At 47.2% G+C, this 13,219-nt stretch overlaps 1 protein-coding gene across 2 annotated transcripts in view; it reads left to right on the top strand.

Annotated features, from left to right (window-relative positions):
- Nucleotides 1-12,900, top strand: part of ZBTB40 (zinc finger and BTB domain containing 40) — a 42,208-nt gene extending 29,308 nt beyond the window's left edge. For both annotated transcript variants that reach the window (XM_079696348.1, XM_079696349.1), the window contains 6 exons: nucleotides 3,175-3,339; nucleotides 5,925-6,139; nucleotides 7,361-7,523; nucleotides 8,226-8,312; nucleotides 9,538-9,764; nucleotides 11,565-12,900. In XM_079696348.1, coding sequence (XP_079552474.1) covers nucleotides 3,175-3,339; nucleotides 5,925-6,139; nucleotides 7,361-7,523; nucleotides 8,226-8,312; nucleotides 9,538-9,764; nucleotides 11,565-11,759 — 1,052 coding nt within the window. In that variant the 3' untranslated portion in view covers nucleotides 11,760-12,900. The remainder of the gene's footprint in view (nucleotides 1-3,174; nucleotides 3,340-5,924; nucleotides 6,140-7,360; nucleotides 7,524-8,225; nucleotides 8,313-9,537; nucleotides 9,765-11,564) is intronic.
- Nucleotides 12,901-13,219: the final 319 nt, after the last annotated feature.

Here is a 13,219-nt window from a genome sequence, read left to right on the forward strand (position 1 = left end):
GAGAGTGGAGACAGAGAAGAAGGCCAAAGGCTGAGTCCTGGGCTTCTCAATAATGTCAACTCTTGATTCAAGAAACCCTGTTTTTCTTTTTTCTTTTTTTTTTCCCTGCTGTACTGCTACTTTATTTATTTTTTACATCTTGATTAGAGTATAATTGCTTTACAATATTGTGTTAGTTTCTGCTGTATAACAAGGCGAATCAGCTATATGTATACGTATATCCCCATATCCCCTCCCTCTTGCATCTCCCTCCCTCCCACCCTCCCTTTCCCACCCCTCTAGGTGGTCACAGAGCACCGAGCTGATCTCCCTGTGCTATGTGGCTGCTTCCCACTAGCTAGCTATTTTACATCTGGTAGTGTATACATGTCCATTGCCACTCTCTCACTTCGTCCCAGCTTCCCCTCCCTGCCCCCTGGTGTCCTCAAGTCCATTCTCTATGTCTGTGTCTTTATTCCTGTCCTGCCCCTAGGTTCATCAGAACCATTTTTTTTTTTTAGATTCCATATATATGTGTTACCATATGGTATTTGTTTTCTCCTTCTGACTTACTTCACTCTGTATGACAGACTCTAGGTCCATCCACCTCACGACAAATAACTCAATTTTGTTTCTTTTTATGGCTCAGTAATATTCCATTGTATATATGTACCACACCTTCTTTATCCATTCGTCTGTTGATGGACACTTAGGTTGCTTCCATGTCCTGGCTATTGTAAATAGTGCTGCAATGAACATTGTGGTACATGAGTCTTTTTGAACTATGGTTTTCTCAGGGTATATGCCCAATAGTGGGATTGCTGGGTCATATGGTAATTCTGTTTTAGTTTTTGAAGGAACCTCCATACTGTTCTCCATAGTGGCTGTATCAATTTACATTCCCACCAACAGTACAAGAGGGTTTCCTTTTCTCCACACCCTCTCCAGCAGTTATTGTTTGTAGATGTTTTGATGATGGCCATTCTGACTGCTGTGAGGTGATACCTCGTTGCGGTTTTGATTTGCATTTCTTTAATGATTAGTGATGTTGAGCATCCTTTCATGTGTTTGTTGGCAATCTGTATATCTTCTTTGGAGAAATGTCTATTTAGGTCTTCTGCCTGTTTTTGGATTGGGTTGTTTGTTTTTTTGATACTGAGCTGCATGAGCTGCTTGTGTATTTGGGAGATTAATCCTTTGTCAGTTGCTTCAGTTGCAAATATTTTCTCCTATTCTGCGGGTTGTCTTTTCGTCTTGTTTGTGGTTTCCTTTGCTGTGCAAAAGCTTTTAAGTTTCATTAGGTCCCATTTGTTTATTTTTGTTTTTATTTCCATTTCTCTAGAAGGTGGGTCAAAAAGGATCTTGCTGTGATTTATGTCATAGAGTGTTCGGCCTATGTTTTCCTCTAAGGGTTTTATAGTGTCTGGCCTTACATTTAGGTCTTTAATCCATTTTGAGTTTATTTTTGTGTATGGTGTTAGGGGGTGTTCTAGTTTCATTCTTTAACACGTTGCTGTCTAGTTTTCCCAGCACCACTTATTGAAGAGGCTGTCTTTTCTCCTTTGTATATTCTTGCTTCCTTTATCAAAGATAAGGTGACCATATGTGTGTGGGTTTATCTCTGAGCTTTCTGTCCTGTTCCATTGATCTATATTTCTGTTTCTGTGCCAGTACCATACTGTCTTGATTACTGTAGCTTTGTAGTATAATCTGAAGTCAGAGAGCCTGATTCCTCCAGCTCCGTTTTTCTTTCTCAGGGTTGCTTTGGCTATTTCAGGTCTTTTGTGTTTCCATACAAATTGTAAAATTTTTTGTTCTAGTTCTGTGAAAAATGCCATTGGTAGTTTGATAGGAATTGCACTGAATCTGCTTTGGGTAGTATAGTCATTTTCACAAAGTTGATTCTTCTATCCAAGAACATGGTATATCTCTCCATCTGTTTGTATAGTCATTTTCACAATGTTGATTCTTCTATCCAAGAACATGGTATATCTCTCCATCTGTTTGTATCATCTTTGATTTCTTTCATCAGTGTCTTACAGTTTTCTGAATACAGATCTTTTGTCTCCTTAGGTAGGTTTATTCCTAGGTATTTTATTCTCTTTGTTGCAATGGTAAATGGGATTGTTTCCTTAATTTCTCTTTCAGATTTTTCGTTGTTAGTGTATAGGAATGCAAGAGATTTCTGTGCATTAATTTTGTATCCTTTGCCAAGTTCATTGATTAGCTCTAGTAGTTTTCTGGTAGCATCTTCAGGATTCTCTGTGTATCGTATCATGTCATCTGCAAACAGTGACAGTTTTACTTCTTTTCCAATTTGGATTCCTTATTTCTTTTTGTTCTCTGATTGCCGTGGCTAAAACTTTCAAAACTATGTTGAATAATAGTGGTGAGAGTGGGCACCCATGTCTTGTTCTGATCTTAGAGGAAATGGTAAGAAACCCTTTTTTTCTTAACAAAATCTTATTCCAAAGTGTAACATATAAAAAATGAAAATGAGGTAGATTGCCCTAGTTGAGGTCAGCCCTAGGATCTGGGCTGTCTGGACTCTCACCTTATTGATTTTCCCATTTCTCTGTTGGCCCATAAGGGAGATTGAAGGTACATTTGGTCTAGCATTTTTTTACAAATGCCGATTTTCCAGACTTGCTCTTTACCGGTATTTTCTAATACTCTCTGGCAGTCTGGTCATTGTATTTTCATTAGTGCATGAGAAAATAGAGAAGCCAAGAGAATCTTTATAGCAAGTCACTGGCAGAAAGCTGTCATTCTTTTCTGAATCCATGTCTGTCATTTTTATGTGCAGTTGCATTTCTGCCCTGTGTGTTTTTCACGGGATCCAGACTCACGTATTTCTGGGCTCAAGGATATATCTGTTCCCTGGGAATGGAATGAGCTCTTACATACTTGTAGTGGCCAGATTAACAGATGGCTGGTCTTGTGTGATGAGAACTCTGTCCTTATCCCTCAGGGTAGGGAGACACTGATACCCCCTCTGTGTGATCAACTGTGTTTGTGAGGTACCATCTGATAGGATGGCTCAGACCTCTCACCCAGTGTATTACAAATTGCCTCGTGTTTTACTGTCATCTCCCAGATTATATTTCCCTGCTGTGTGCCTTAGAATGTGATTTTGTTTTTATGAATGCCCTAAATGTTTAGTGCTGCCTCTAAGAAGCTCATGTATATTTCCAGGAAAAATGTATGCGTGCCAGTACTGTGATGCTGTGTTTGCCCAGTCCATTGAGCTGTCCCGCCACGTGAGGACCCACACCGGGGACAAGCCATATGTCTGCAGAGATTGTGGCAAGGGTTTCCGGCAAGCCAATGGCCTCTCCATCCACCTGCACACCTTTCACAGTATGTACTGAGTTTGTGGGTATTAGGCACTCGGCACCAGGCCTGGCGCTGGGAAGGCATGCAGCAGTCGTAACAGAGTCATCACTCCACCAGAGCTGGGCCCCGTTCAGTGCCTTCCCCTCTCCTAAAGCCAGAGTCCCTCATTCCTATTTCAAGAAGAATCCCATTTTAACGTGTCATTGTGTGATTCTCTGTCCAGGCTGTTTCCTTGTCTTCCATTTTAGCCCACCTGGCTCTTTTTGGCTGATGGAGGCCCATTATGTTTGAAGGAAAGCGTCTCTATAACAGACAGGCTCGCAGAGCACCAGCATATTTCCATTTGTCCGCTGAGCTTCTTTTTCCTACTCCCACTCTCATCTTATGGTCATAACCTGCCTTTCCCCATAGGAGCAGCCTGGACACTTTCTGAGTTAATGTGTACCACTGTGAGTGGTCCCTGGTCATGTTCCCTTAAAAAGCCTTCTGCCCAGCATTCTCTTCCAAATGCCTTGTATTCACCCAGTTAGTAGTGTCTGCCCCCATCTTTGTCCCCTTCTACTAGAACTGATACAGACAAAAACACACTTCCATTCAACACACACAGGGGAGGAAGAGGAGATTTTGTGATTCCTCATCACATCATCAGGAAATCGCCAAGGAGGCGTCCGCTGGTCACGTCACATCATCTTCAGCTGCTCTTGTTGTAGCAGTCGTGTGATCAGCACAGCCCAGCAGGGTGGTTAAGAGCTTGGGCTCTGGAATCACACGGGCCTGGGCTTGAATCTTGATTACTCTGCCATTTACTTCTTTGAGGCCTTAGACAAATTTCTTTACCTTTTTAAGCCTCTTATGCCCCTTCTGTAAGGTAGAGAAAATAGTAGTACTACCACATTGGGCTGTTGTGAGAATAAAAGAGATATCACACATAAAGCATGAAGCTCCATGCCTGCCACATAGAAAATGCTCAATAAATGCCAGAGAGTATTGGTGACAAGAGCAGCCTTCTCCAGTGCCATCTGTCACCATAAGAGCCTGCCTTTTTTTTTTCATGCCATGCACCTTGCATACCCTTCTTCCCTTTTCCCCTCCCTACCTCTGTTCCCCACACACCAGTTTCTAGCTGTTGGCAAATACAGTATCTCACAGACATGTGCTTTCTGTCAACACATTCAAGCCTGTTGTCAGCCAGCCAACAAGGCACCTCGCCAGAGCTTATATGTGCCCAGCATGTGGCTGGGCACTGGGCAATACAGGAAAACATAAAGTGCTGCCCCCCACTCCCCGCAAGGAGTTTACAAGGTTGTCCAGCAAATCCAGTTGCAGTAGACTTCCAGGTGAGTGGGATTTGGCTTGGATCCAGTGCCACAACTTTGAAGTCCTCTCAATCTCTTTAAATGACATTCTGCTTTAGTCTCCTTTTCCCAGTAGCATCACATGAAGTCAGGAAAGGGGAAGACATTATCAGTTTTCAGAATAGAGAAGACCCAAAACACTTTGCCATGACTTGGAGTGGATCACCCAAAGCAGGCCCAGCATCCAGGCCCCTCTCTCATTGACTGTTCCTTGCCTGTTTCATAGGATCACATCATTGCTTACGGAGAAATCCTTCAGAGTATCTTAAAAGATAGTGTGAAACTGAGATCTCAAGAGCTCACGTCCACAGGGATACTATACTAGTTAATGATGCCGAGTGCTGCTGCGTGTCAGAATCCCTGAATTAACCTGGATCAGTGCACACATAAGATTGGTTGATGGGCTGGGCCTTTCTGTGGGCAAAGGATTTTATTATTCAAACATTTTACTTTCTGTTACCTTCAGAAAAAGACTGAACTTTCCTGCCGCAGGATGGCAAATGTATTCTTCATCAGTGCTAGTTCTTATTTTTGAGGTCCTACTGAGGAGTTGCCTTGTCCAATGCAGCATGCAGCTCAGAGCATGACCTTGGGAGTGAAAGCTGGGATTGTTACCCAGCTCAGCAATATCATACTTGTGCCATTGGGCACTCTCTAAACCTTGATTTTCCTAATCTATAAAATAGGACTGGTAGTAGAACCTACACATAGGGTTATTGGAAGTTTTAAGTGATTTAATATATGTAGGCACTTAAAACACGCATGTCATATAGCACTTAATAAACATTACTTATGAAAATGTTTTTGTTGTTGAATCTAAAGTGGGGATCAAGGAAGCATTCATCCACTGCATTGTACTACTGACAAAAAAGGAAATAGTGATGCTTCGGGGAGTATGTGGGAAATCTCTATAGAGAATTAGAAAACCCCAAAACACCCACTGCAAGCAGGGGAAGAGCAAAGGTGATACTCCCTGGAAGTACTAAGATGGAATTTAACTTGTAAGATGTAAGATGAGGAATTGAGGTAAACTAATGCTCAGAGGTGGTTAATCCAGAAGCCTCAGAGGAACCCCACCTCCCAGGATGAAGGTAGGAGGTAGTTAGTTAGGTGATGGATGCGGTGATTTCTGGCCCTTCGAGTCTGTCACCCCGCATGACCTCTAAACAGTCTTGCTTCTGGAGCTGCACACTGAAAACCACTTGTCACTGATTGTTGCCTGTGGTGTCCCCCTCCCTCCCCTCATGGAACCAGACATAGAAGATCCGTATGACTGCAAGAAATGCAGGATGAGCTTCCCCACTCTGCAGGATCACCGAAAGCACATCCACGAGGTGCACTCCAAGGAGTACCACCCCTGCCCCACGTGTGGGAAGATCTTCAGCGCCCCTTCGATGCTGGAGCGGCACATGGTGACCCACGTCGGAGGGAAGCCCTTCAGCTGTGGGATCTGCAACAAGGCCTACCAAGTGAGCTCAGCTTCTGCGGGCACCTTTCCTGGGCCCTCATCCACTCTCCCTTTGGTCTCCCTTGGCCCCCGTGTTTGTGGCTTGCAGAACACCTCTTGTCTCCAGGATATGACCATTTGGCTGGTTCTCATGAAGAATGCAGCTGATAGGTTATTCAGATCCTCTGTGGTGACCTGGTCAGAGTGGGGTCAGTGGGGGAGCTTTAATTGGAGCCAAGAGTTCTTGCACTTCTTCTCTTAGATTTCAGCCTTGTCCTGAACTGAATCCTGCATTTTCCCTGGATATTTACATTCTTTAGAACCTATTGATCCCATGTGTTGAGGGATGTGAGAATGACACTGGGGTGTGTAATACTACCTGGAATTATCTTTCTTGTTTAGCACAATTATTGGTGTTTTGTGGGGTTTTTTTTTAACTCCTGGGGAAGAGCTCTGCTTTTTTACCTTAGAGTTTGCTATGTAATTGAAGGGAAACCCCATACAGATCTGAAAAGAAACCACTTCTTTGAGAAACTCTAAGACCACAGAGAAAAGAATGGCCCTCGCTGGCATGTATAGCATTTGGGTACAGAGAGAGAAACCCAGCAGCTAATTTCAGCTCAACAGAAATTGAGAGCTAACTTTGTTCCAAGCATTGTGCTGTGACGTTAGTGTTACAGAGCTGGGTAAAACCTGGGCTTGGTCTCTAGGAAACCATGGAATTGTACGGAGAGTGTTGCAGCGCTGCTCTGGAACCCGGGAAGAAGGGGCTTATGGAGTAGGGACAGCACTGCCCCTCTCCAGCGGGTTTCCCTGCTGTGCCCTGGGCCTCTGACAGGCAGCAAGACAGCTCGGTGGTGAAGCACAGATTCTCCATTCAGAAGGCCAGGGTGTGAATCCTGGTCCTCCTGTTTACTAATCGTGTGACCTTGGGCAAGTCACTTCACCCCTCTGTGCCTCAGCTTCCACGTCACTGGAAAGAGCCTAACACCTCCCTCCTAAGCTTGTGAGGAATGGGTTTCTGAAGGCCCCGGCCCTGCCCTGTGGTGACCTCAGTAAATACGCAGGTGCCTTGTTCCCATGAGCACCAGCGTCCCCTCGCATGTCAGCACTGACTGTGGTGGGTAAGTGTGCGACTCCAGGTCCATGAGCTTCCCTGGGAGCGCTTTTCTCTCATGAGGCTTTGTGAACTCTCCAGCTTGCTAGAACATCCAAGACCTAACACTTGCCACATTCCTTTTAGCAATTGTCTGGTTTGTGGTACCACAATCGGACCCACCACCCTGACGTGTTTGCTGCTCAGAACCATCGATCTTCCAAGTTCTCATCACTCCAGTGCAGCTCCTGTGACAAAACCTTTCCCAACACCATTGAACACAAGAAGCACATCAAAGCAGAGCATGCAGGTGAATTGGGGTGCCCTGGACTGGGAGTGGGGGCTGAGGAGTGGAAGGGGCTTGGTGACATAGCATCCTGGGTTCCAGCCCTAAATCCCGACTTCTAGTGCTAGAGTGTGGCGTGCTGCAGTGACAGCCTCTTCCTCCCCAGCACACCGGCAGGTGCCACGTCAGTCCATCAGTAACACTAGCTTGAGTAGCAGTAGTTCTTACAACTGGAGACGTAGAGCAGTGTGACTCCTGCCAGCCTCGGTGGTGATTGGTCGTGTCACATGGGAAGCGTGGCACACAGGCCAGGGTGGGACTCCTAACTCTAGCTGTGTGACCTTGGCAAGTGACTTCTTTTTCTGAACCTGTTTCCTTTTCTTCAGAAAGTCAATTATTCATACCTGTGTTACAGATAAATTGGGGGATAATCACAACAGCTCGCAGTTATGAAGTGTTTCCTGAGTACACGGCGCTATGCTCAGCACCCGTGTGTGTTTTCTCCTTTAATTCTCACAAAAACCCTCTGCATCCGGGCACTTGGATCCAGATCTGGCGCTCTTTACCACAGATTGCACTAATGTAGCATAGGTATCAGGATCCTGGCACTTCGTAGATGCTCGCTAAGTGTGAGCCATCACCCCGCCCCCAGCCCTGTTACTCCCCAGGCTCAGAGAATCTTCCTTTTGTTCTTTCCCACCACTTCTTTCCTCGTGTGTTTCGCAGATATGAAGTTCCATGAATGCGACCAGTGCAAGGAGCTCTTCCCCACGCCAGCTTTGCTGCAGGTTCACATCAAGTGCCAGCATTCAGGTCAGTGCCCCTTCCAAGATGCTCCTGAGCTACACTGCCCAGGGATGGGTCTCATCTCCACCATCTGCAGCTGTGCAACCCAGGCTAAGTAACAACTAACTTGTGCCTCAGTTTCTTCATCTACAAAACAGGGACGATTGCAGTACCTACTTCATAGGGTAACCGTGAGAGTTGAATATGTTAGTACACAGAAAACACTTAAGGCCTGGCGCCAGTAAGCATCTCGTAAGCGTTACCCATGATTATCATTGTTCCTGCTATATCTTATCAAATCTAAAATGCCAGTTATATAAGAGGCACCATTTCTAATGAACTGTTAAGAAAGAAAAACTGCTGCCAGTTAAACCATGCTTTCTTATCACTTAGAGTTTGCAAGTTATCCTAAGTGCTGCTTTGGACTTAATTTGATGTAGATTTTATGCACTCTTCTATGCATACATAAAAAAAGGAAACGTAAGAAATAAGTTGATTAACGTAAGAATTCAGCTTCCCAAGTAGCTCTCAGTTCAGACTGTTGGCGTGAGTGTTATTCCACATGGTGCTGCCCTCCACCGTCAGGAGCACTGGTGATGGAGCGCACGGTAAGGTGGCTTTGGTGTCTTGAGCATTAGCAAAACTAGTCTTCTGATTCCTGCTTTGAGAATGTAGCTGAACATCCAACCCTTACCTCCTCCCTCCTAAACCATTTGTTTCCTGTGAGTTTAAAACATGCAGTGCTCCTGTCTTAGGGCTTTTCTTTCAGACTGTGGACATGCATTCTGCAAGTCTTGATGCTGCCCCTTTAGATGTCCGTGCAAGTGCACTTGTTGACAATTGCACCCAACCTCCGTGGCCTGTAACAGTAGTAAGATGCCATGGATCCCATTTCAGAGACGTTAAAATGTGCTTCTTAGAATTGACGAAATAAACATTGTCAGCATCATTACAGTTGAATGAATAATGGGCTTTGGCAGAGGCAGATTTAGCCTGAATCTGATGCTAATGAAGCTGTGCCTTGGAGCCTTTCACTTGGCGGGACCCTTCCAAAGATCTGCCCCTAATCCTGTATGTGTAATTTTGTATCCGTTTTCCTAGAGAGGGCTCCCCAAACTGTACACGCTCCAGGCCCCACAGGAGCTGAAGAGCTGCCTCTGGACCTGCCTGTGCTCCTCACCCCCCCTTGCACCTTCCTCTCCCCTCCCTGCTCTCGTTTCCCTCAGTCACTCCCTCTGTCCCCCTCCTCCAGGGTCACAGCCGTTCCGGTGTCTGTACTGTGCAGCCACTTTCCGCTTTCCCGGGGCTCTGCAGCACCACGTCACCACTGAGCACTTCAAGCAGTCGGAGAGCACCTTCCCCTGTGAGCTCTGCGGGGAGCTCTTCACCTCCCAGGCCCAGCTGGACTGTCACTTGGAGTCTGAACACCCAAAGGTGATGGGCACTGAAAGCCAAGCGGCCGCCTCACAGATGGTGCAGGTGATTCTGGGGCCATCAGATATGAGGGTGCTGACACGGGGCTCCTAAGGCTTCTCTGGAGGCAGTCCCATCACGATAGCTAGCCTTTCTCCCCGGGGCTCTCAAAGGGCCCCGTGAGTGATGCATTCATGACCAGGAGGATCTTGCAGAAGAGTCTCTGGACCTCTTTCCAAACAGAACAGAAAATTCTAGCCTCCTGGTGACTACATGTGAAATGGCCCCTGAGTAGAGGGAAGCTGGAACAAGAATTTTCAAAAGCAGAATGACATTGGCCTCTCCTCCCAATTCACACACTCCCTCACCTTCTGCAGAACACCATGGGATGTGGTGAGAGTTGCCGGAAACCTCGGAGGAGGGCAGATGAGCTCTTTGTTGAGACCACCTTCAGCTGAAGTGCTTTGGTAGCTCCTCTGGGCTGGGCACAGGGCACATTTGAACATCTGGGCTTCTCACCTTTACCTGGGTGAAAAGCCCCCCTCTTCTGATATTTCAAGGCTATGCTTGCTCCAGCCCCTCTTTGTGTCTCTAGTTCTATTACTGCCTTCCCGTCTTCTCCAGAGAGGGTGGGCAGGAAGGGAAAAGAAACTCCATTCTGTTGATTGACAGTAATTTGTGAATGGACGGGAGAGGAACTGTGAGCTGGCTGGGCCGCCCCCCGTCTTATCCCGTAGAGCAGCCCCTTATAGCCGTGTTCTTACAGGCCTCTGTGGGGAGCAGAGGGCAAGACAGGCGGCCAGGCCTCTGGGTTCCAATCCTGCTGCCGTTTCAATGAGAACAGCTCTGCTTTTATCTTTTTTATATATTAGGATTCTGGGTAAGATGTCCTTTGGGGCAAAAAAAAGATTCCATTGCTAAAAGAAAAAGAAAAACAGTTTGAAAACTGCTATCCTAGGTGATTTTTTATTGAACATCACAATTGGTCTCTTCACTCCTACAGCAGAGACGTGGCTGAGCTTGGCGTCTCCATTTCTGCCCACTCGGGTCTAGTGGAAAGCGCTTGCTGCTCTCGGCAGCTCTCAAGAGCCAGGGTTGCTGTGCCCTCTGCGGGCGCTCTGTATTGAAAACATCCAGCTGTTCCGAGCTCCATGGCTCAGAAACATCAACTCGGAGGTTCAGGCAGGAACTGGGGGTACTTAACCAGACTAGTTCTCCCTGAGATGGGAAAGGCATCTTTAACAGATGCTGCAGATTTGGAAGGGGCGTGTGTGGGCTGTGGAGGAGAGAAGCCAGTGCCCTCCAGCCTGGTGAGCTGCGTGAGGGAGCTGACAGAAGCCACATTTTGTCTGCCCGTTCTTCTTCCTGTAGCCATTAGCTCTGTAGCCACGTAGCCTCCAAGTAAGGCTCTTAGCCTGATCAAGGTCCAGACATGCCACCTTTGGCAACCCGAGGCTTCTGGTAAACCATTCCCATTTCCATGGTTCAAGCTTGACACGAACCACTTTGATTCAGTAGCATTCCTTTCACACGGCACTTACTTCTGCAGTGTAATCCTCAAGACAGGAAAACCCAGTGTGAGAAACTGAGCCCGCGTTCACTGGTGTGTAATCAGAGTCCAGGCACCCTGAGGTGGCATACTGAGCTAAATTATAGCAGTTTGGCACACAGACTTACTTAAATTATTTGCCTGCCTTCTCTTTTGCATCACTGGTTTGAGACTTGCCTCTTCCCATTAAGCACATGTAACTGCTCTCCTCAGGTGAAAACATAAATATCATTACAGCGTGAGATGAAAACCATGTAAATTCTGGGGAGCCAACTGTGGACACTGCCCAGAGCAGCCTCACGGTGTTTCCCTTTCAGGTGATCCAAACCCCAGAGCCGGTGGCCCAGACGGAGCAGGTGATCACTTTGGAGGAGACCCAGCTTGCGGGTTCGCAGGTGTTTGTGACATTGCCAGATTCACAGACATCCCAGACCAGCTCTGAGCTTGTAGCAGTGACGGTGGAGGACTTGCTAGATGGTACCGTGACCCTAATCTGTGGGGAGGCCAAGTGAGTGGCTGCTCATCGTGGAGGGTCCTACGTTTGCAGTAGAGAGAATGCTCCGCACTTGCCTTTTGCCCTTCCTCCCTCGATGTCCTGAGTATTGAGCATCTTAGCTTAGCACCAACCTAAGTGGTCTCACTTGGGAAACGGACAGAAGCATCATGGTTCTCATAAAACCAAGTCTGAGTCATCAACACCAACGCGACCGCCCTCCGTAGCAGGCAGGCCTGCTGCTGTGGCTTCTCTGACACTGTCCATCCCCAAGTGGAGTATAGCTTCTGAAATAGAGCCTGAAAGAGCAGTGAGATAAGAGCTGGTGACCAGAGTAACCAGAGCGATGTGATGTGCTGGCAGCCCTCAGCATGCAGAGCAGCAGTTCAGTGCAAGACAGTGGCCCACAGAGTGGGGCTGCAGGCACTGCCAGTGCCTTCTGGCCATTTAAAAATGAGAGAAAATAGGGGGCTTCCCTGGTGGCGCAGTGGTTGAGAGTCCGCCTGCCGATGTAGGGGATGCGGGTTCGTGCCCCGGTCTGGGAGGATCCTCCCACATGTCACGGAGTGGCTGGGCCCGTGAGCCATGGCCGCTGAGCCTGCGTGTCCGGAGCCTGTGCTCCGCAACGGGAGAGGCCACAACAGTGAGAGGCCTGCGTACCGCAAAGAAAAAAAAAAAAAGAAAAGCACCATCAGACCATCTGGGGATTCCCAGCCTTGCGCACACTCAGCCCCTTCCTCACGTCTGTCATCCTTCCAGCCTCCTCTCATGGTGGCAGTAGGACAGGTAGCAGCATGCTGACACAGGAAGGCTTCATTTCCATGCTGAGTCCCACTTTGTCAGTATAGTCAGCCATTCCCAAAACGAAGCCTTTGGAGTGTTTCTTCTGGGAATGTTCAATGTGAGGCCATCTAGCTGCAAACCGTCTCTGCCTTTCCAGGAAACTCTTCGTGGTATTCTGCACCTGAGGCTGGTTCCCATAGCTTTTCTGTGGTGTCCTCAATCCCCTTTCCCTAATCAAAGCCTAAAGCTTCTACCCAACCTGGAGGCCTCATCCCCTCCCTGAGGAGCACGTGATAAATGTAACGTAGCAGTGAACCAGCGCCAGGTGGAGTAGCGCCCATGGTGGCCCCTGAGTCTTCCTCCTGCCAGGGTCTTCCTTGCCTGTGAGTAGCCTGTTGTCTGAGCTCTTTCCAGCTGCCACTATGACTGCAGGTCAGTGATCCTTTGGAGTCTGAATTTTACAAAGCTTTTTCATCTTCAGTTCCTAAAATATAATCTGATAATTAATGGTTTATGGAATCCATTATGAAGTGCAATTAGATGGAGGGAATGACTAGCATTTATCTTCCTTTCCCTGATGGCAGAAGGTTGAAGTCTTCTAGGGCCGTGTTCACACACCCAGCACGGCTCCCTGCCACCTCGTGTGGTTGACCCCCTGCGGAAGGTACTGCCCAGTTTGATCACTCACCCTCAAAA

The sequence above is a fragment of the Hyperoodon ampullatus genome (assembly GCF_949752795.1).
Source record: "Hyperoodon ampullatus genome assembly, chromosome: 2".
Taxonomy (NCBI): Eukaryota; Metazoa; Chordata; class Mammalia; order Artiodactyla; family Ziphiidae; genus Hyperoodon; species Hyperoodon ampullatus.